The following is a 20,742-nucleotide window of genomic DNA, read 5'->3' on the forward strand; positions in this document are numbered from 1 at the left end:
TATTCATGTTTATGATTTCTATCTGCTTTATTGTCCCTACTCTTGGAGTAAGAATAATAACAACGAATGCTGGTATTGTGTTTTCCAGGTGGTGAGTGCTAGTCTAAGTATTCCAGGTATTGACTCAGTCCTCAAAGTACCCCTTTGTGGTTGAGGAAATGGGCAGCCCAGAAACGTCACTTGCTGAATATTGCACAGCACACGGGTTAGATTGTGAATGGTCTAAACCACACAGTCTGTGCACAACCACAATGATTCAGAGTTTCCATGAGGATTACTCATTTACCTCGTAGCACTGTGGGAATAAACTAACAAAACCAACAGGGAAGGAAGGGTCCGTGGAGGGTAAACAGGCAATAAAGTTTACAAATCAAATTAAACTGTGTTCCCACTAGAATCAGACACTCAGCTAAGTTTGGATCTGTGCCTCCCTTATTGTAGCTGCAGTAATAAATAGGATGAACTAATGACTTTGAAGTCCTCACCTTCCTAGCTGGTGGTTTCTTAAGCAGGAAAGCCAATTCTATTTGGAACCACAATTAAGTCCTTTAATTAATCAAAAGAACCAGACTGTCCAGCTTGATTCTCCCAGCTCATCCTTTTGAAAAGAGTTTAAAACAGAGTTTCTTTCTCGAGCTTTGATTTTACTTGGCAGATTAAACGTGCTCAGTAAAGGGTTCTCAATCCATGAAATGGAGAATTCTACAAAACTCTCAGCCCCAGGAACCTATCTGTCCCTGTGTCTTGATTCCAATCTGAGGCTACACCCATTCGAAACTCCACTTTCAAGCTACCGGGAGTGACTAAAGCCACAGACACCACCTGTCGTCATTTCTGGAAGCTATGTCGTGTGCTCCCTCACCGCATTCCTGTGGATGAGATTTCCACTAAAATTCTTCCAAGAAATGCTTTGACAAAATATTCCACTAATTCACCAGCATCCACTTACCTATGGGGAAGTGACTGGCTGCTCCTTGCTGAGGAGAGGGGGAAGGAGGTGGGGATGCGGGAGGGAAAGTCTACTGTAAACTTGCCAAAGCCAGATGCAAGCTTGAGTTTTCAAGAAATAACAAGTTTGTTTGTCTAAGGCTAATGTGTTACAGTATTAATTTGACAGTGAGAAATGTCCCCTTGGGAAATAAGATTTTCTCAGGGAAGCAGTAAGAGTGCCCTTAGGGAGAGAATGGGCTTCCCTGGTAGCTCAGATGGTAAAGAATCCGCCTGCAATGCCAGAGATGTAGGTTCGATCCCTGGGTCAGGAAGATGCCCTGGAGGCAGGCATGGCAAAACCTATTCCAGTATTCTTGCCTGGAGAGTCCCGTGGACAGAGGAGCCTGGCGGGCTACAGTCCATGGGGTTGCAAAGAGTCAGACAGGCCGGAGCGACTAACACTAGGGAGAAAACAAAGGTGATCATCTCACTAACTAGAGGAAAGAAGGGATGTTTATTCATGGAAAATTCACCATCGACCTCTGCTTGGGTTTTATGCAGGCCCGTCTGCCTGTGAAGTGGATGGCCCCTGAAAGCTTGTTTGAGGGCGTCTACACAATTAAGAGCGATGTCTGGTCATACGGAATATTACTCTGGGAAATATTCTCGCTTGGTAAGACTTGCAGTTCCCTGGGCTTGTGCATTCCGTGTCCTCTGCACCCCTCTCCCACTCCTATTTCAAAGGGTAGAGGAAACGCCCCTTCCCAGAGCCCCCCAGTCTTACTTCTGTTGCAGCCTGAGCCCCTTTATGTTTGTTCGCTGATGTCTGTCTGTCTGTCCTATAACCTGCTCTCAAGCAGGAACATGGCTTCTGCCAGGAGCCCAGCACCTCACAGTGCTGGTCCAGGAAGCAAGGATCCAAGTGTGTGCTAATTGAATAAATAATAAAGAAATGAAGGGTGAGCAGATGGTCATATGCCCTCCTGTTTTTCCAGGTGTCAATCCTTACCCCGGGATTCCGGCTGATGCTAACTTCTACAAACTCATCCAGAGTGGGTTCAAGATGGACCAGCCGTTTTATGCCACGGAAGAAATGTAAGTACAGGTTGGACTGAAAAGTGGCTGAAATCGGATATGTACAGTCTGTCTAGTTCCCAATGCATGAGAAAAAAATTAAAACTCTTTAGCATGAAGTTCCCATGGTTCCTCTTAAGAAAAGGAAAAGAAATGCTTCCTTTTGGTTTCAGGAATTTCTGGACACAACTGAACCTTTTTCTGGGTTTCAGTTTTTACTTGAGGGGCACTTCTCCTGAATTCTGGTCCACATTGTATTTGTCCAAAGGCATCATCTAATTTGTCCTTTCTGATATGAGTTCTAAGTCTAGGACAGTACTTGCTTCAGGACAAACACGCCATAAATAAATCGCTCCGCAGTAATAAATGGTGCTTTGTTAAGTGGAAAGTCACCCATTTTGCTTCATTCAGATTTCCTATCTTGCTCCTGTTCTGTTGTCTTTGCAGATACTTTATAATGCAATCCTGCTGGGCTTTTGACTCCAGGAAACGACCATCCTTCCCTAACCTGACTTCGTTTTTAGGGTGTCAGCTGGCAGATGCAGAAGAAGCGGTAGGTAGCAGTACAGTATTTCATAAAACATCCTTAGAAAGGAAAGAACTCTGTCACTCAGAACTCTCATAGCTGATTCGCTAAGCACTAAATTTAGTTACCAGGTTGCCTTCCTCATCACAACTGGTCTTGATCACTCCTTAAAAGTTATATGGGGTTAAATATACTTATGGACAAGTGTTTCAAAGGGAAAAATTTTAAAAAGACTTTTCCTGAAAATTTAAATCAGTTGATTAAGAAGTGAAGTGCTTTTAAGTGACCAGTGCAGAGGACGAGACCAGAAAATAAGACGTAATCCCTATCTCCAGAAGGCACTGAGCTTTCCTAACTCAACAGCAAGCCTTCATGTGGAATAATTGTACAACTCAATCAGGTAATAAAGAGCACAGGCCTGGAGTTCTGGGAGCCTGGAACTCCCAGGTGGCTCAGTGGTAAAGAATCCGCCTGCCAATGGAGGAGACACAGGTTCCAGCCCTGAGTCGGGAAGATCACCTAGCGCAGGAAATGGCAACCCACTGTAGTATTCTTGCCTAGGAAATCCCATGGACAGAGGAGCCTGGTGGGCTACAGTCCATGGGGTCGCAAAAGAGTCAGACATGACTTAGCAACTAAACAACAATTTATCCCAAAGACAGACAAGGTCATGTGTGCACTTTTCAGTTTGTCGGCTGTGACCAATCCATCAAAAGCTCAACTATGGTACCTGAGTACCGTGAAACCCTAGGCTGCCATTAAAAAGATGACAAGTGCCCATGTGTAGTAAATAGTGAAAAGATGTAACACATGTAACATAGGAACAACGTATTAGTAATTCTTAACAAGGATCTGCAAGAGAATCTGTTGTCTGAGCCTCCTGAGACAAAATTGTGTGTGAACAGCAATCTACTATAATGGTGATTTCAGCTTTTTTTTGTCTATGAATCTGTCTATATTGCTTAGGAGGCAAAAGGAGAAAGGGGTGGCAGAGGATGAGATGGTTAGATAGCATCACCAACTCAATGGACATGAGTCTAAGCAAATTCTGAGAGATAGTGAAGGACAGGGAAACCTGGTGTGCTGCAGTCCATGGAGTCGCAAAGAGTCGGACACAACTTAGCGACTGACCAACAATTGCTTAGTTTATCTATATGAATGTGTATTAACTTTATAGTGAGACAAAAAAAGTAGAGCTGTTTTCATTTGGACAAAAATTTTAAAGTCACTAAACTCCCAAGTGAAAACCAAGAAATCTGTTCTCTGTATCTATTGTATAAAGAACAGATCTCTTTGGGGAGACTTTCTCTTTTTTTAAAAAATTAATATTATTTGAAATATAGCTGATTTACAACGCTGGGTTAATTTCTGCTGTACAGCAAGGTGATTGAGGTATACATATATATGCATTCTTTTTCATATTCTTTTCCATTATGGCTTAATCACAGGATATTGAATATAGTGCCCTGTGCTATACAGTAGGACCTTGTTGTTTATCTATTCTTTATACAAATGGCCTTTCTCTTTTATGGTTTTTCTGAGTGGCATTAGCATTTCTAGATTGAGATTCTATATCTAAGAGAAGAAACAATAATGAAATAAAATATTTGACTATGACTTGATTTCTCCCTTAATAAAAGGACCACTGTGGCTTTGTCAATTAATATGTAGACCATCCTCTGTGATCTATATGTAATAAAAGCAAGTAACAATTTGCAATGTAGGCATGTGACTCGTCAGTCTTAGTCATTAGGTGGTGATCTGTGTCCATCTCTTTCCCACACACAGATGTATCAGAACATGGATGGCCGTATTTCAGAGCGTCCTTCTGTTTACCAAAACAGGCGAACTTACAGCAGAGAGGTGGACTTGGGGCTACCCTCTCCTCAGGCTCACACTGAAGATTCCTAGAGAAATGATTTAGTCTTAAGGACCTCATCCCCTCCACCTACCTTAAACAGGCTGTGTAGATTACCAAAATAAGATTAATTTCATCACTAAGTGAAAATATATTCTCAACTGCTGCTTTGCTGGACTTTTCTCTAGAAGCTCTCTGTATTTACTCTTGTTTCCAAGGGACTTTTGTAAAATCCAGTCATCCTTTGCACAAGGCAAGAAGAGCTGATAACGTTACCGAAGCATCTACCTTCATCCAAAGGCCTTCCCAGGCTGGCTTGAGTGAAAATTGTCTACCTGAAGTATAGTATACTCTTGTAAATACAGAAGACAAAAGCATTTTGCTAAGGAAAAGCTAATATGATTTTTTAAATCTGTTTTAAAATAATATGTAACTTTTTCAGCTATTTAGTGATATATTTTATGAATGGAAATAAAATTTCTACTATAGAAATGTTCATTATTGAGTGTTTACATGGCAGATTTAGGGTGAGACTTAATGGGCGTCATGAACCTCCTGAAACCCTGTGAGATACGTTGCTTATGCCTGTGTGTGTTTTTCCTTTGAAGAAGGCTGATTCCTTCATCAGATTTTTGAAAGGCTCCATGACTCCTGCCCCTAGACTGGGTGAAGAACAGCCGATGGTCATGAGCATTACAGAAAAAGGTGTCATACACTGTAGACTTCCAGAGCCTTCTTCTTTTTAGAAACAAAAACACAAAACAACATTATGCTGAGATTCACTCATGATGTTACATGGAGCTGTGAATATACAATTAACACTATTTATTCATTTTCACATGATGACATTTGAAGTTTTTAGGGTTGGGGGGGTCATGCTGCACAGCCATGTGAACTCAATAATACCATAATTGCTCATGGTATTATCCTTAATAACATAACTTTTGTATGTACCAACTATGATATTGAAAAGGCAATCTTTTCTTAGGGAGGATGGCATTTATTTTATCTTTTAAACTTATTTTGTTGAAGTACAGTTGATTTACAATGCAGTGTTAATTTCTGCCATACAGCAAAGTGACTCAGTTATTTATTTACTTGTTCTTTTTCATTGTGGTTTGTCACAGTTTCCTGTGTTCTACAGCTGGACCTTGTTTATCCATTGTCCACGTAATAGTTTGCATCTGCTAATCCCAAACTCCTAATCCAAGGAAGGATGGCATTTCAAAACCTCTTGGGAGAGGGGGTGAGGGAGGGAAGGACTGGGAGCTTGAGATTAGCAGGTGCAAACTAGTATAACAGGATGGATAAGCAACAAGGTCCTGCTGTATAGCACAGGGCACTATATTCAACATCCTGCGATAAACCATAATAGAAAAGAATATGAAAAAGAATATATATATATATGTATGACTTTTCACTTGGCTCTACAACAGAAATTAACACAATATTTTAAATCAAGTAGACTTCAATAAAATTTTAAAAATAAATAACCTCTTAAGGGAAAATGAAATTAGATTCTTTTCAAACCCAGCTCTTAGCACAAAGTCAGTTTTCGTTTGGGTCAAGTTCTGTCCCGGACATGACTACACATTTTAAAAAGTGTCAGAACACAATTAATGATCCCCGGAGGTTGGGGCCGGGGTGTCGCTCCCTTCTGGTCAGCTCCTGCCTCCTGGCCCTTGTAGGAGTCTTGCCAGTAGGTGGCACCCTGGCACCACTGTTTTTATCACCGCAGCCTGGCCGCCAGGACTCCAGCCTGCCTCCGGAAGAGCAAATTTTAAGAAGCAGAATTACAGAAAAAGCCAACCTGTTGATTAGAAGGAAGAATAACCCTCTATGCAAATGACTTCGTCTATTCACCTACTGTGGGAATGACGGTCCATTTTATGTGCATTATTTACACCAGTAGTGGAGCAGCCTGGGGTCAGACTCTCTCCTGGGACCTGGAATTGACCACTGCCTTCTACACCTTGCATTCATCTGCCCCGGGATGGACTTCTGATCATATTCTTGGAGCACCTGCTCTGCTTCATGTTGTCTGAGCCTGGACTGGCTTCCTGTCCTGAAAACAAAGGCTCTGTTTCTTAGAGATTTCCATGAGGAAGAAAAACACCCTGAGGGGCTGGTCTGTAGCAGGAAGATGCCTGGGTGACCTCATTACCACCTCAGCCCTCCTCCCACCCTTTGTGTCCCTTCCTGATCTTGCTTCTTGCTCTTCAGCTCTTCATGAAGGACCACCGGCTCCGTAACATTTGTCTGAACTCACCTGCCACGCCCACTATCCTTTTCATCAAAATAAGTGACTTGTTAGAATTAACATTTGTTTTCCCAGATGGCTCAGTGGTAAAGAACCCACCTGTCAGAGCAGGAGACATAGAAGACACGGGTTCGATCCCTGGGTCAGGAAGATACTCTGGAGGAGGAAATGGCAGCCCACTCCAGTATTATTGCCTGGAGAGTCCCATGGACCAAGGAGCCTGGCAGGCTACAGCCCCGGAGGTCACAAAGAGGCAAACGTGTCTTAGTGACTAGACAACAACTGTCTGTACCACCCTCACCTTCAGCAACAGGAAAAAAAAAGGAGGGGTAGTTATCACCTGGAAAAACATATTTTTTTTAGCTCCTGGAGACCCAACATGTATTAAAATTCCAATTATCTTAAAGAGGCAGAAAAGTCTTTGATGATCTTTTTCTGCAGTAAAATATACATAATATAAAATTTACCACTTGAGCCACTTTTTAAACTGATGTATAGTTGATTTACGATGCCTTAGTTTCAGGTGTGCAAGAAAGTGATTCAGTTACATACATATGTATATGTGTATATATTCTTTTTTCAATTTGTTTTCTTATTTTATATTAGGGTATGGTTGATTAGCAATGTTGTATTAGTTTGAGGTGTACAGCAAAGTAACTTAGCTACAGATATGTATATATATTCTTCAGATTCTTTTCTATCATAGGTTATTACAAAATATTAAATATAGTTCCCAGTGCTATAAGTAGGTCCTGATTTCTTTATTTTGTATATAGTAGTGTGTATACCTTTTAGCCGTCTTTCAGTGTACAGCTGAGTGGTATTAATTACATTCACATTGCTGAGCAACCATTCTCACCATCATTTCCAGAACTTTTTCATCTTCTCAGACCAAAGCTGTCCCCCTTAGACATTGACTCCCTATTCCCTGTGTCGCCCCACCCGGGCTCCCAGCCCCTGGCAGCATGTCCTCCTTTCTGCTCTTCTGAATTTGGCTACTCTGGGAACTTGATATAAGTGGCATCATGCAGTACATGTCTTTTTGTAACATAATGTCCTCAAGGTTCACTCTGAAAAATTCTGTATATTATCTTGATTTGTCCATAACACTATTCCAGAGCTGTGCTGAAGGCGTCACATGGATTTTCTCATTTAACAAACTGGGTGGTAGGAGCTTGTTCTGTGATAGTTTAACAGACAGTGAAACCAAAGCTTAAGCTTAAGAAGGTTAAGTCACTTAGCTCCACCGAGATACTAACTGCAGACCTGACCCATCCCCTGGGCCTGCTGCCTCCTCATGGCCGAACCGACCACTCTGGGCTCCTTTGGCCAGAACTTCATGTTGCTTCTGCTCAGCCAATGCAAGGAGTCCGGTAAGAGGAGGATCACAGGAGCTCCAACTTGCAATTTGCCTCAAATTTTAAAAGTAGGTGCAGGAAAGCAATTTGCCTTTCTGGTGTATCCTATTGAGTGAACGTCTGCTTATCCAAAAAGAAATTTTTTTTTGAAAAAAAAATCATCTCCCTAAACTCTGCTCAAGAAAACATAAGGGCTAAGGGAACAGACTCTTGAAATGGTTCAACTAAAAAAAAATGAAATAAAAATTTGACTGTTTAAGGATTTTCTCCATGGACTGCTAAAAGTCTCTTACCTTAAAAGAAAAATTATAATAAAGTCAGATACAATAATACATTCAGCCCAGGACATAAGAATCATATCTTATAGGTTAAATGGAAATTATGAAGCTACATAAATTAACTTCAGAAAATAACAGCTTTGGAATGTTCCTGGTGGTCCAGTTGTTAAGACTTCGCCTGCTGATGCAGAGGTTGCGGGTTTAATCCCTGTTTGGGGAGTTAAGATCCTACATGTCTTGAGGCCAAAAAAAACAAATCATAAAACAGAAGAAATACTGTGACAAATTTAATAAAGTGTTTAAAAATGGTCTATATTAAAAAAAATCTTGAAAAATAAATCGATAAAGTAAAATTTAAAAAGAAAATAACTATCGATATGTAATTCAAACATACAATTTCCTTACGTATACTGTACAGTTCAGTAACTTAACTTTTGCTAGGATGAGAATGGCCTGACCTCTGACCACTTTACATTTCTTCAATTTGACTGGAGGAGTCAGACAGGATTAACTGAGCCCAGAGTCCTTCAGTGGCCTGGCTGGCCAGGTTCCATATTAGGTATTTGGTTGGATTTTTGTGGGTGTTGTGCTCAGTCGTGCCCAACTCTTTGTGACCCCATGGACTATAGCCTGCCAGGCTCCTCTGTTCATGGGATTCTCCAGGCAAGAATACTGGAGTGGGTTGCCATGTCCTCCTCCAGAGGATCTTGTGTCTCCTACATCTCCTGCATTGGCAGGTGGATTCTTTACCACTGCACCACCTGGGAAGTCGGTTCTTCTGTGTTCAGGACTGTTTAATACCTTAACCTTAAGGCTTCCTACCTTAGTAGGCTGTTTGGAGTTCCATTGTTATGCAACAGATAACACCGAATAAAAGGTTAGGCTCCTGGTCTCTGCCCCAAATGCAAGGCCCTTCCCATCGTGTGTATCAGCATTTCCATGAGCGAAGAAGTTTCCACTTGCAAATTCAGATGTCTATCTCTCCCACTGCTTCAGAGGAGCTGAGAGCCGCCAGGCTCCAGGCCGAGGCTGCCAGTGCCTGGGGCTTGGTGGGGAGGAAGGACCCTTTGTGTGCAGAATAACAGGAGGAGGAAGGTAAGGGTCACGCATGGGGAGGGGAACCCTTTCTCCCTTGCCTTCTGCTCCGTCTTCAGGTTCCCACTCCCACCCCTGGGACCAGGAAGGGAGGAAGACTTGCGAAGGTTACGGAGGGGAGGTGATGGTTGCTGGACAGACTTCACCCTCCCTTCCCTACAGTCAGCTTTGAGGGCGCCAGGGGAGGGAGATCGGAAAGAAATTCACACTGGCTCTTAGCCTGTCTGCAGGGAACCTGAGGGGACAGGAAAGGGCTGTGTTGGCTCTGGTGGCAGAAGGGACAGCAGAGGACAGGACATTCTGTGGCTGGTCCTCTGCAGACTTCGTGCACAGACAACGTTGTATCAGCCGACACCTCTGCAGTGCGATGTTAACAGGAGCACTCTGCTACGTTAACTTGTTTATCTTTGCAAAAATCCCATCAGGCAAATACTGGTATTATCCCCACATTACAGACAAAGAAACTGAGGTTCAGAAAAGTTTAATAACTTGACGAATGCCAGCTAGTAGGGGGCAGAGCCTGGATCCAAGCTCTCCTGGGAGTAGGCCCTCCACACTGGGCTGCTTGCCTGAAACTTCACACACGATACAGGATCCAGTGTGTGTTCACATATCTGTGCAACGTATATGATAGGCAATACATATCATATATATCAGCTTCCCTGGTGGTTCAATGGTAAGGAACCCGCCTGCCAATGCAGGAGACATGGGTTCAATCCCTGGGTCAGGAAGGTCCTGGAGAAGGAATTGGCAACCCACTCGAGCAAGGGAAATCTCATGGACAGAGGATCCTGGCAGGCTACAGACCATGGGGTCGCAAAGAGTTGGACACAACTTAGCCACCCCACCCCCATACACACACACACATGCATATGGTTGTTGTTTAGTCACTAAGTCACCTCTGACTCTTTGCGACCCCATGGACCTTAGCCTGTCAGGCTCCTCTGTCCATGGGATTCTCCAGGCAAGAATACTGGAGTGGGTTGCCATTTCCATATCCAGGGAAGCTTCCCAACCCAGGGATGGAACGTGGGTCTCTTAAATTGCAGACAATCTCCTGTATCATTGTGGGTTGATTCTTTACCAACTGAGCTACCAGGGAAGCCCTGTGTGTGTGTGTGCCTATACATATTTATCTTCCTCCATATTTGAAGACATGGCCTGTAATGATGGTACTTCTGGCACCAGACTTACCCCCTTTGAAAAGCGAAGTTCCTTGACTTCTTTGCTGTCAGTCGTTCAGTCATGAAATAAATACAGTAAGCAGGCAGGCTAAAATGTTAATGGCACCAGAAGGCTAATTGGCTTGAATGCTGAGGCTGAATATGGCCTCTGCCTGCTTAGATGGTGGGAAGAGTTTGGCTGGACACATTTCCCCCTCTGCAAGATCTCTGCTCCCTGGATTAGACCTTAAGCCTGTGTTTGTTGATTGCACAAGAACTCTGGATCTCTGCTTTTCCCAGAGGCATTTAAAACATGCCAAGCTGGTGTTGCAAAAAAAAAAAAAAAAACAACCAAGCCTGTGCATTCAGCAAATATAATTCGGCGAGCAGAGACGTGTCAGTCACTCACCCAGAGGGGAGCCCAGTCCTGCCACCGCCAGTGGAGCACAAGCCATGGACATTAAGAAGGTCAACTCCATGGACTTTGGGGAATTTGTGGATGTGTTCGGAAATGTCATTGAGAGATGTCCTCTGATTGCAGCTGCAGTTTGGTCCAAGCGCCCGTTCTCTGACTTGGGAGATTTAGAGAAGCACTTTTTTGCCTTTATTGATGGTCTTCCACAGTCAGGTAAGGCTTTGGGGTTGGACGCTGAGAGTCTCCACAGAGGGATTTCAGGTGTGGTTATCAAAAAGATGGGGGAGGGAATTCCCTGATGGTCCAGTGGTTAAGACTCTGAGGTTTCGCTGCCAAGGGCCTGGGTTCGAACCCTGATTGGGAGCTAAGATCCCACAAGCCATCAGTTCAGTTCAGTTCAGTCACTCGGTCGTGTCTGACTCTTTTTGACCCCATGGACTGCAGCACACCAGGCTTCCCTGTCCATCACCAACTCCTGGAGCTTGCTCAAACTTATGTCCCACAAGCTATAGTGTAGCCAAAAAAAATTTCTTTTAAAATGGGGGGAAGAGAGGTCTTGTGGCTGTTTTTGATTTTAAAACACAGTTTTTAAAAGTTACTTTACATTTAGTTATTGCAAAATATTGGCTGTATTCTCCGTCTTGTAAGATATATTCCCGAGTCTATCTTAGACCCAATCGACTCAGCCTCCCCTCCCCCATCCATAGTGCCCCCCCCCACTGGTAACCTCTAGTTTTCTCATCTGTGAATCTACTTCTTTTTTGTTATCAAACTGTTTTGAGATATTTGATCCTAGTTGCTTATCCCTGGTATATTTAGTTATTTATTTTTGCTGTAAGGCTTGGTGAGTTTCTTCAGACTTTTGCAAATGAGAGTCAAGCCCTTGCAGTGTTAAGTGGACAGTAGAGTGAAACAAGGTTCCTTGGCTCAGGTAAACTGGCTGTTAAATATTAAAGCTCCGGGGTTACCAGGAAAGAGGAACCGGTGGCTGCCTCCTCTGGCCTCAAAGCTGCTCAGGGATCAAAGGTCAGGCTGGTGCCTGCCCCCCCACCCCACCACCTCGGCCCTGCGTTGGCTTTGGGAATGTCCCTTATGCAAGAGAGGAGACTGCTCCATTATCAGACTATCTGAGGAGCCTGGGGGGAAAGAGAGAATGGCTGACGTTTTACCAGAAAGGGCCAGTTTGGACTAGGTGGCTGAGGAAAGTAAAGTCCCTCAGGTCAGCAGCTCCCTGTGGGTGTGAGGTGGGGGAGGAAAGACAAGTCTGAAGAAATCCCTCTGGAGAAAGGGGTAGAAAATGCCGATTTCCTTCGGGTGGAAATAGAAAAGGAGGCCCTTGCGGGTGTGGGGTGGGGAGAGGAGGGAAGTTTGGGGTCAGGCCAATCCCAGGTGACTCAGAAGGACACACGGCCTCCCAGGGGTTCACAGGCCAAAGGTCAGCGGCCAAGGCTGCCTCCCGGGCTGTTCTCAAGGTCCCTGGAGAAGCCTGGACTGGCTAAGGGGATCTCGAGGGGACAAGCTGTCTTCACAGAGGGGCTTCCACAGGGAGCTGGGCTGTGGGCACGGCGCTCTCTTGCACAACAGTCCTGGCCTGTGAGCCCAGGGCTCTGACACCCGGCCTGGCAAGGTTTTCAGAGGTCAGAGGGAGCCTCCCAAACAAGGGGCTCCTTTATTTCATTTTAGGTACATTCAGGAAGAGGGGAGGATGGGGGATTAAACCAAGCTGACAGGAATGTGGAGGCCCTGAATTCCCTGTGGTCCAGTGGTGAAGACTCCGAGCTCCCAGGGCAGGGGGGCCCCAGGTTTGATCCCTGGTCAGGGAACTAGATCCCACACCTGCCACAAGTAGGAATGTAGGGGCCCTGTTGACCCTCACCCACTGGCTGTCCAAAGCTGAACCTGCAGCACCCCCACCCCTACCCCGCAGCCCAGCTGGCTGCAAACATGAGGGACCCACTGTATCTGGGCCAGTGTCAGAATCCCATCCCACTCCGTGGACAGAACACTAGAACATGATCAAGGTTTACTAAGGGAATGAATGAAATCGTTCCTAAGGGGATGTTGAAAGATGGTGGAGCCTGGCATTACCCTTCCCCATACACTTTAACTGGGGTGACTTCCGCAGCGTGTCAGTGGACAAAACCACTGGAGGGAGTTGGACCCACCTGGGCGTTTGCTTGCTTCTGCACTCCAGGCAGTTCTTTCAGGGACCTCCCTGCTGGTAGAGCTTGCTTCTCAGCCCTGTGCTGGCGGCCACACTTGCCTGGGGCAGCCGGGAGCGCAGCCCTCTCTAATCACCTTCCTTCTATCTAATCATCTTCATGGTATTAGGCAAGTGGAGTTAGTGGTGGAAATAATGATGACAACCCCTGATGATGCATTTTCGCCTTACTATTGCTGTCTTTCAAGCACCTTTCCCAACACTTGGCATTTACTAACCCCCTTAATCCACATAATAATCCTATAAAATAAGGATTATCATTATTATCCCCATTTTACAGATAAGAAAACTGAGACAAACCCTGATAATCAACCCAAAAGCTTTTGAAGAATTTTCTGGAAATTCAAAGGCAAAATCTAGAAACAGTTTCTAGGGACTTCATCTATTCATTCACTGATTTATTCAATAACGTTAATGCTTGATGTACCAGATATTTGGGGTTTTATTTTTATTATTATTTTTTTTATCTTTTTTTTCCCCTTCACTACATTTCTTGACTTACAGGATCTCAGTTCCCAGACCAGGGATTGAACCCCGGGCAGCAGCAGTGAAAATCCAGAATTCCACCAGGGAACTTGCTGGGTTTTATTTTTTTAAGTTTTTTTTTTTTTTTAATGTGGACCATTTTAAAAGTCTTTATTGAGTTTGTTACTATATTGCCTCTGTTGTTTATGTTCTGGCTTTTTGGCCAAGAGGCATATGGGATCCTAGCTCCCCAACCAGGGATTAAACCCACACCCCATGCGTTGGAAGGTGAAGTCCCCACCATTGACTACCAGGGAAGTCCTCTCCCTAGTTTTTAAAATAATCAAGTAAAAGTCTAGCTTTTCTTCTTGGATGTGTACTCACAACCTCATAGACTGTAGCCCGCAAGCTCCTCTGTCCGTGAAATTTCCCAGGCAAGAATACTAGAGTGGCTTGCCATTCCCTGCTCCAGAGGATCTTCCTGACTCAGAGATTGAACCCATTTCTTCCTGCATTGCAGGCAGATTCTTTCCACTGAGCCATCGGGGACGCCTTACTCCTTAGATAGTAAACAACAAACTGGATGTAACGGAGTCTTTGAATCCTAAAACTAAAAGGGCCCTTATAGAGATGTTCAGGTTATGATGATCTATCTGGTCAAGGATTTGTTTTAGATGATCTAAGAAAACCCTCTACCGTTTAAAGAAAACTGAAAATTCTGTTTCAAGAGTAAGCCAAGATTGACAGTTCATTTCGGAGACACTATGGTGATTACTGACCAGTAGGTGGCAGTATAGGACTAATATTTAGCTCCAAAACTAATTGGCAAAATACCTTTTCAAGCCAATCAGTTCCTGATTCCCAAGCCAGAGGAATGGCAACAATAAAGGGAACAAGGTTCACACACACACACACACACACACACACACACACACACACGGCCAGTAATGAACAAATTCAATAGTGATTTGTATTAAACATCAAAGAGCAATAAAAATGTCATAACAGTTAATCATGCATCTTTCTGTGGCATTTCAGAATAGCAATAATGCCATGATTCATTACTTAATACTTATTTCAGAAGATAGTTGTTGAAAGCATCAAAGAGTTGGATACTGATAACTTCCTTCAATGCAGGCTGTAAGGTATTTATATGAGGCTATTAAGATGTGTTCGTTCAGTCAAAGAATGTACAGCACTTTCTCCACAGAGTGTCAGTCAATAAACACTAAGTGCCTATTCTTCCTTGGGGAATTGTCCCCGGCCCTGGAGACAGAGCCATGAACAAGACGAGTCCCTGCCTTCAATGAGCTGACATTCCAGTGAAGAGATGCAGGATTAACATACATTAAAAGGGATCATTTCAATTCTAGAAACTATTAGAAGAACATTTGTATTAGGATAGAACATATGTAATAAAAGAGGTCTTTCTAAAGAAGTGACAAGAAAGACCAAGGCAGTTGGAGAATGGTGGAGAGTGGAGGGATGTAAGGAAAGGGGTCAGGTGGAGGGCCTGCAGTACCAGTAAAATCGAGAGGTGATGGTCAGGTGGACTAGGGTTGGAGCAGGAGAGATGAAGAGATGTGGCTGGATTTTCAGGATGAATTTTAGTTAGAGCCAACAGGTGTTTTTGATAGATTTGTGGCAGGAAGGCAGGTCAGAAACAAAGAGAAATGAAGGATTATTGTATCGTTGTTTAAGTTGTGTCTGACTCTGTGACCCTGTAGCCTGCCAGGCTCCTCTGTCCATGGGATTCTCCAGCCAAGAAGACTGGAGTAGGTTGCTATTTTCTTCTCCAGGGGATCTTTCCAACCCAGGGATCAAACCTGCATCTCCTGTGGCTCCAGCATTGGCAGGCAGATTCTTTACCACTGAGTCACCTGGGAAGCCCGAAATGAAGGATAACACCTGTGTTTTTTATATGATCAACTGAGTGGGTGCTGGTCTGTTTTCTGCAAGAAGGAAGAGTTCGGCACTGAGAGGACAGGATGGAGAATGGGAGCTTGGCAAAGCTGAGATGCCAAGTAACCACCCAGAGGACAATACTGAGTGTTCAGTTGGCTCATAATAAAGGAACTCAGGGGAAAGCTGGGGACTAGACTAGCCCCAGGTGTCGTGAAAGAATCGATGGCATTTGAAGCTAGGGGGCTAGATGAGAACACTTAGGGCATCCGTATGAATCAGAAGGGAGGAGGTGTGAGGACTGACTCCAGGAGCACTTGTGTCACTGATCTGGACCAGTGATGAGAGTAAGCGATGATGGGAATCTTCCAAGGAGAGAGGGCCAACCACGTGACACGCTGCCAAGAGGCTGAGAGAGAAGAGGCCAGGGCACTGGCCATTGGCTTGATCAAGCTGTCCGTCACCTGTGACCTGAGCAGTGCAGCCTGGCAGGTCAGGTGGGGCTGGAAGTGTGATGGGGTGAACCTGGAAGGCGAGGAGACGAAGTGGAGATGCCGAGGAGACAATCCCCTCGAGCAGCTGTGCTGTGAGGAGGAGCAGAGACGTGAGGAGGAACTAGAGGACCACAGGCAAATCAAGAGACGGTGCTCATTTTGTTTAAGGGTTGAGTGTTTTAGGGCCGGTTTGCATGTTGATGAAGTGACAGTGATGGGGGGGGGCTGCGGGGGGATTGATGGTTGAAATCGTAGCCTTTGACATGGAAGGAGGCGCTGGCTCCCAGAACACAAGTGGATAGAGAGGTTCGCCCAGGCTATGCACAGGACAGGAGTGAGGGCACACCAGCTGGGACAGTGTGGGGACGCTGGAGGATGTTGATGGGCTTCCAGGTCAACCGCCTGCTCTTCAGAGGCCACCACCGTCTGCTAATAAAATGAGGACTGTCGGCTCCGTGCCAGGAACTCTTCAAGGGGCCGAGATTCTTGGTCTGTGGTCGCAGCAAACAATGCCTGTCCACACCTGCATCTCCAGACCGTGCCATGCCAATGGCAGAGGCGGTGCTGTCTCAGGTTTTAGGAGAGACTGAAGGACAGACAGTACTGAAAGGCCTGAAGTGAGACACCCAGCCAGGTTTGGGCACTCCAGGTAGGGGAACTGCAGGGCTGAGGTGGGGAGGCGGGGAGTACCCAGGCGTGGTCCCCAGCCTCCTATTGGGGCTTAAGGCCACTGAAGATGCAGCACTGGAGGGGGGACAGAGCTCTCCGGCAGGAAGGATTGGAAGGGGCCTATCAGTGGTTTGAGACAATAAAGATGGAGTCCTTGGCTCAATGGGCTCAGGTTCTATTTCTCCAGAGCTACCATTCCCTGCCTGCCTCCCCGCACCATCTTCTTTTACCTATATTTGAGGGCTGTGTGTGTGTGTGTGTGTGTGTGTGTGTGTGTGTGTGTAAATCCTCTTTTCTGATCTCTTTTCTTCTCTTTGCTCTGCGCTTCTCTCATCCCCCTTGTCTCCTGCCACCAGCGGAAAACAGGCTCAGTCCTGGGCAAACATTAACCCCAGGTGATGTTTTCAAGAGAGGGACGAGCCCAGCAGAGAGAGAAGCCAGGTGTCAGGGCCAGAAAGAAGAGGCAGGTCCAGGATGCAGGCGACCACCCACAGGACCAGGGTTCTGTTTGGGGCCACTGGGGGACGGACCCCACCCCCGGCCAGGTCCTCCTAGCAATAACCTCGTCCCCTGCGCTGGAGCCGGGCCTCTGCGGAGTAAGAAATGGGGGGTGGGGGTGAGGGTGGGGATGGGGGTGGGGGGAAGCTGAGGAGTTCAGTGAGAAGGCGGGGTCTCAGCCCCTCACCTCCCCACCCTTTGAAAATCTGAATAAACAGGGAGGGGGCGCAGGGCGGGCCTGCAGTTAGGGCTTGTGACCCTCCCAGGCCCCCGCCGCCCACGTCCATTTGGGGGGGTCCAGACTGGGTGTGTGTGGAGCGGATTCAGGTGGCGCCCAGTCTCAGGCTTGGGCAGCCTCCACGGCACAGCCGCCCTTCGGCCCAGGGCTGGGGGCACCCAGGTAGGGACTTTATTACCTACCTTTTCGCGCCACCCGGATGCGCTGGAAGCGGGGACTAAGCACCCCAGCTTTGCAAGGCCCAGGAGAGGTATTCTAACATGGGGGGTGTTACCTAAATGGGATGACTGGTGACCTGAGTTTCCTTTTAAACTACCTTTAATCTTGAAGGGGCAGCCAGTGCCCCGAAGCCAGTGGTTTGGAGCCCAGGAGCCCCACGCAGGCAGCTTCCTGACTCAGTGACCTTGGGCAGGTCACCTACTCCTTTCTGAGCCTCTGATGAAGCCTCTCTTCAATGCAGAAGTCCCCCCCACCCCAGTTCTCCCACCTCTCAGGACACGGGTCCACAAGTCAACAATCCCAGTCGTCCTTTAATTGGGCAGAAACTATAAGATTTAAGCAGGGGGAGTTTATACCCTAATTAAAGGAAGAATCCGCGATCCCCCTTTCCAGAGGAGCCCCATGCCTCTCCTCAGCCCCAGGGACAGAAGCTTCCAGCCGCAGAGCAGCCCAGTTACACTGAGTTTACTAGGACAGGTAATATGGCTATTTATTGAAAAACTGCTAGCATCAGGTGCTGTTTGGGTAAATGAATTGTCTCCAATCCTTGCCACTCCTCACCAAGCTAGGTGTCATCAGCCCCATTGTTCGCATCGGGTTCCCTGTTTAGCATATCTGAAATCTTGCCCAGCCCCACGGATTCTAAATCTCCCTTTAGAGAACTAAGTAAAATGATTGGCTAGGGCTCAGGAAAACCCCCCTGGATTAGGACTTGAAATCGCAGGACTCACACCACGGGTGGCCAATTTCAGGCCAGTGTTTGGAGATGAGGAGAAGCTGCCTTCCCAGGAAAGGTTGTTCTCCAAGAATTGTTTTGAGATCTACCGTGGGAGAAGGGAAACGAGCCTCAGACACGGTGGGTGGTGAGTGGTGCTGTTTTCCTAAAAGGAGGAAGCCACTTTCGTTCAAAGGGCCGTAGGATTCGGCTGGAAATGGGTTTCTTTCCAGTTAATCATCTGCAAAGCTCTTTGCACGCCTGATTCCAGAAATCCAGAACTCACACTTAGGGTCACAAAACCCTGGGCATTTATTTGCCAAGCCCCAAGGATGTTATCCCTGTGGATCCTCCCCGCCCTTCTTTCCAGAGCGAAACCCATTCCGTGGCTTTTGCAGGAAGTCTTCAGGCCCTTGTGTCCGGCCCTCTGCGACATCAAAGCCCCCCTGAGAGCAAAGGACTTTGAAAAGATACGAAACGCTCGGGTTCTCTTATCGCGTTCCCGCTCCCTCCCGAGCAAGTCGTAAATTCCGAGCCTCCGCGGCCGCTCCCCGCCGCTCTGCTGGCCCCAAGGTCTCAAAGGACAGACTTGTCACTTCCCGCCCCGCCCCCGGGGCCCCGACCGAGGCCGAATGAAGCGGGGCTGGAGGGGCGCAGGGTTTGGGACGAGCTGGAGGGGGCGGGTGCGCTGGGCGCCCCGAGCTGCCACTCATCACGTCCCGGGACCCTGCTTTTCTCGGAAGCCCTTCGGGGGCGATAACGCGCCCCCGCCGCCGTTTGTCTGTGCTTCTCCGCAGGCCAGGAGGGCGTCCTGCGCTGCCACCCAGAGCTGGCGGGCCGCGAGCTGCAGTGGGGCCGGCTCACCGCCGAGTCGCAGCGGGAGCAGAGCACCGCGGGCCTGCAGAACCTGGGCGCGGCCGAGCGGCTCCGGCTCACCGAGCTCACCGCGGAGTACCGCGCGCGCTTCGGCTTCCCCTTCGTGCTCGCCGTGCGCCTCAGCGACCCGGCAGCGGCGCCCCGCGAGCTGGCGCGCCGGCTACGGTGCCCGCCGGCGCAGGAGCTGCGCACCGCCTTGGGCGAGGTGAAGAAGATCTGCCACCTGCGTCTCGCCGACCTGCTCGGGGAGCAGCCGTAGCGGCCGCGCCTGCCGGGGACCCCGGAACGCACGTTGGGACGCGCCAGGGCCGTGGGCGCGCGCGATGCGCTTGGAACGGAGTCCATCCCTGTGCACGCAGGGCGAATCGAGACAGTCGCACGAATAACGAGCCCTTCTGTCCCCCTCCCTACACGCACACCCTTTGCCAAAATACCTGTTGATAGTTTCGGGCTTTGCCACCGATGTATCCAGCTAATTGCTCCAATTCTTCACTCCCGTTGCGGCCCGTTGACACCACCAGCCTATGCGGATTCCAAAGCGCTTATCCAGCTCGTTTTGGCTCCGCACCCTCTCCTGTTATACCCCCGGCCGCAAAACAAAACGGACAGAAAAGGAATCTTTTATTCTCCAGCGGTTTGTCTGTTCTTTTTTTTTTCTCCCACCTTAGTTGCTGCGCCGACACTTACATGAGAGTGGAAGGAGTCTCTCTGGAACTTGGACAAACACAGGAGCTTGAGCTGGGACTGGCGAAGCGGCCTGAGGGGATGGGGGGCGGGAGAGAGCCCCGCGGAGGCCGGCGTTGGGGAGGCACCTGGTGGGGGCCGGCAGAAAAGGCTAGCAGTGGGGCTTCTCCAAGCTGGAGGGGCCTGAAGGTTCACGGCCCTATAGCACTGATAAAGCGGGGAACGGAGGAAAATCGGTTCTCATAGCAAGCTTTCTGGCCAGAGGAGGCCGGACCTGGGGTTTCAGAGCCTCAGAGAACTGGTGTCTAGTGTGTCCGCTCACACAGGAGGCGCCCACCACCTTTCTCTCTCTCCCAGTCATACCCACCAGAAGGTCCAACAAACTCCAACAAAACGCTCCTTAGGCTTCTGTTGGCAGAGGAGAAACAAGCCATGCCATCCTCCTCACCGCAGAGGGAGTAAGACATGAAAGCAGAACTGGCCCTTCTGAAGACACGAACCTCCATTAGTGACCAGCCGGGGTCTGTAGGGCAACAGGAGCAATAAAACCTTTCCATAAAAAGCGGTGCAGCAGCACCCTTGGTTGGGGGTTAAATTCCACGGAGAGAAGCCACTGTGGTAGCTCGGGAATTTTAATCCAGGAACCCCGCTCTCCTTTGCCGACTTACAGGTGTTGCCTGCTAGTGGTGAGGGTGAAGGCCGGAGGCTGGGGAGGGCAGGAGGTGGGGGAGCCAAGAGGTGAGCTGAGGCCCCACTGTTGCTGTAGACCAGGGTCTCCCCTGCCATGGGTGGGCAGCGGGGCCA

The 20,742-nt window shown here is 47.5% G+C and overlaps 2 protein-coding genes across 3 annotated transcripts in view; both read left to right on the forward strand.

Annotated features, from left to right (window-relative positions):
* Positions 1–4,880, forward strand: part of FLT3 (fms related receptor tyrosine kinase 3) — a 73,189-nt gene extending 68,309 nt beyond the window's left edge. For both annotated transcript variants that reach the window (XM_081549350.1, XM_081549349.1), the window contains exons 21-24: positions 1,492–1,603; positions 1,926–2,025; positions 2,452–2,557; positions 4,319–4,880. In XM_081549350.1, coding sequence (XP_081405476.1) covers positions 1,492–1,603; positions 1,926–2,025; positions 2,452–2,557; positions 4,319–4,441 — 441 coding nt within the window. In that variant the 3' untranslated portion in view covers positions 4,442–4,880. The remainder of the gene's footprint in view (positions 1–1,491; positions 1,604–1,925; positions 2,026–2,451; positions 2,558–4,318) is intronic.
* Positions 4,881–10,995: 6,115 nt separating this feature from the next.
* On the forward strand, positions 10,996–19,513 carry URAD (ureidoimidazoline (2-oxo-4-hydroxy-4-carboxy-5-) decarboxylase). The gene is made up of 2 exons (XM_081549369.1): positions 10,996–11,170; positions 19,176–19,513. Exons 1-2 carry the CDS (start codon positions 10,996–10,998, stop codon positions 19,511–19,513), a joined length of 513 nt encoding a protein of 170 aa, XP_081405495.1.
* Positions 19,514–20,742: the final 1,229 nt, after the last annotated feature.

Source organism: Giraffa tippelskirchi, chromosome 12 (genome assembly GCF_054371585.1).
Source record: "Giraffa tippelskirchi isolate mGirTip1 chromosome 12, T2T-mGirTip1v1.2.pri, whole genome shotgun sequence".
NCBI lineage: Eukaryota > Metazoa > Chordata > Mammalia > Artiodactyla > Giraffidae > Giraffa > Giraffa tippelskirchi.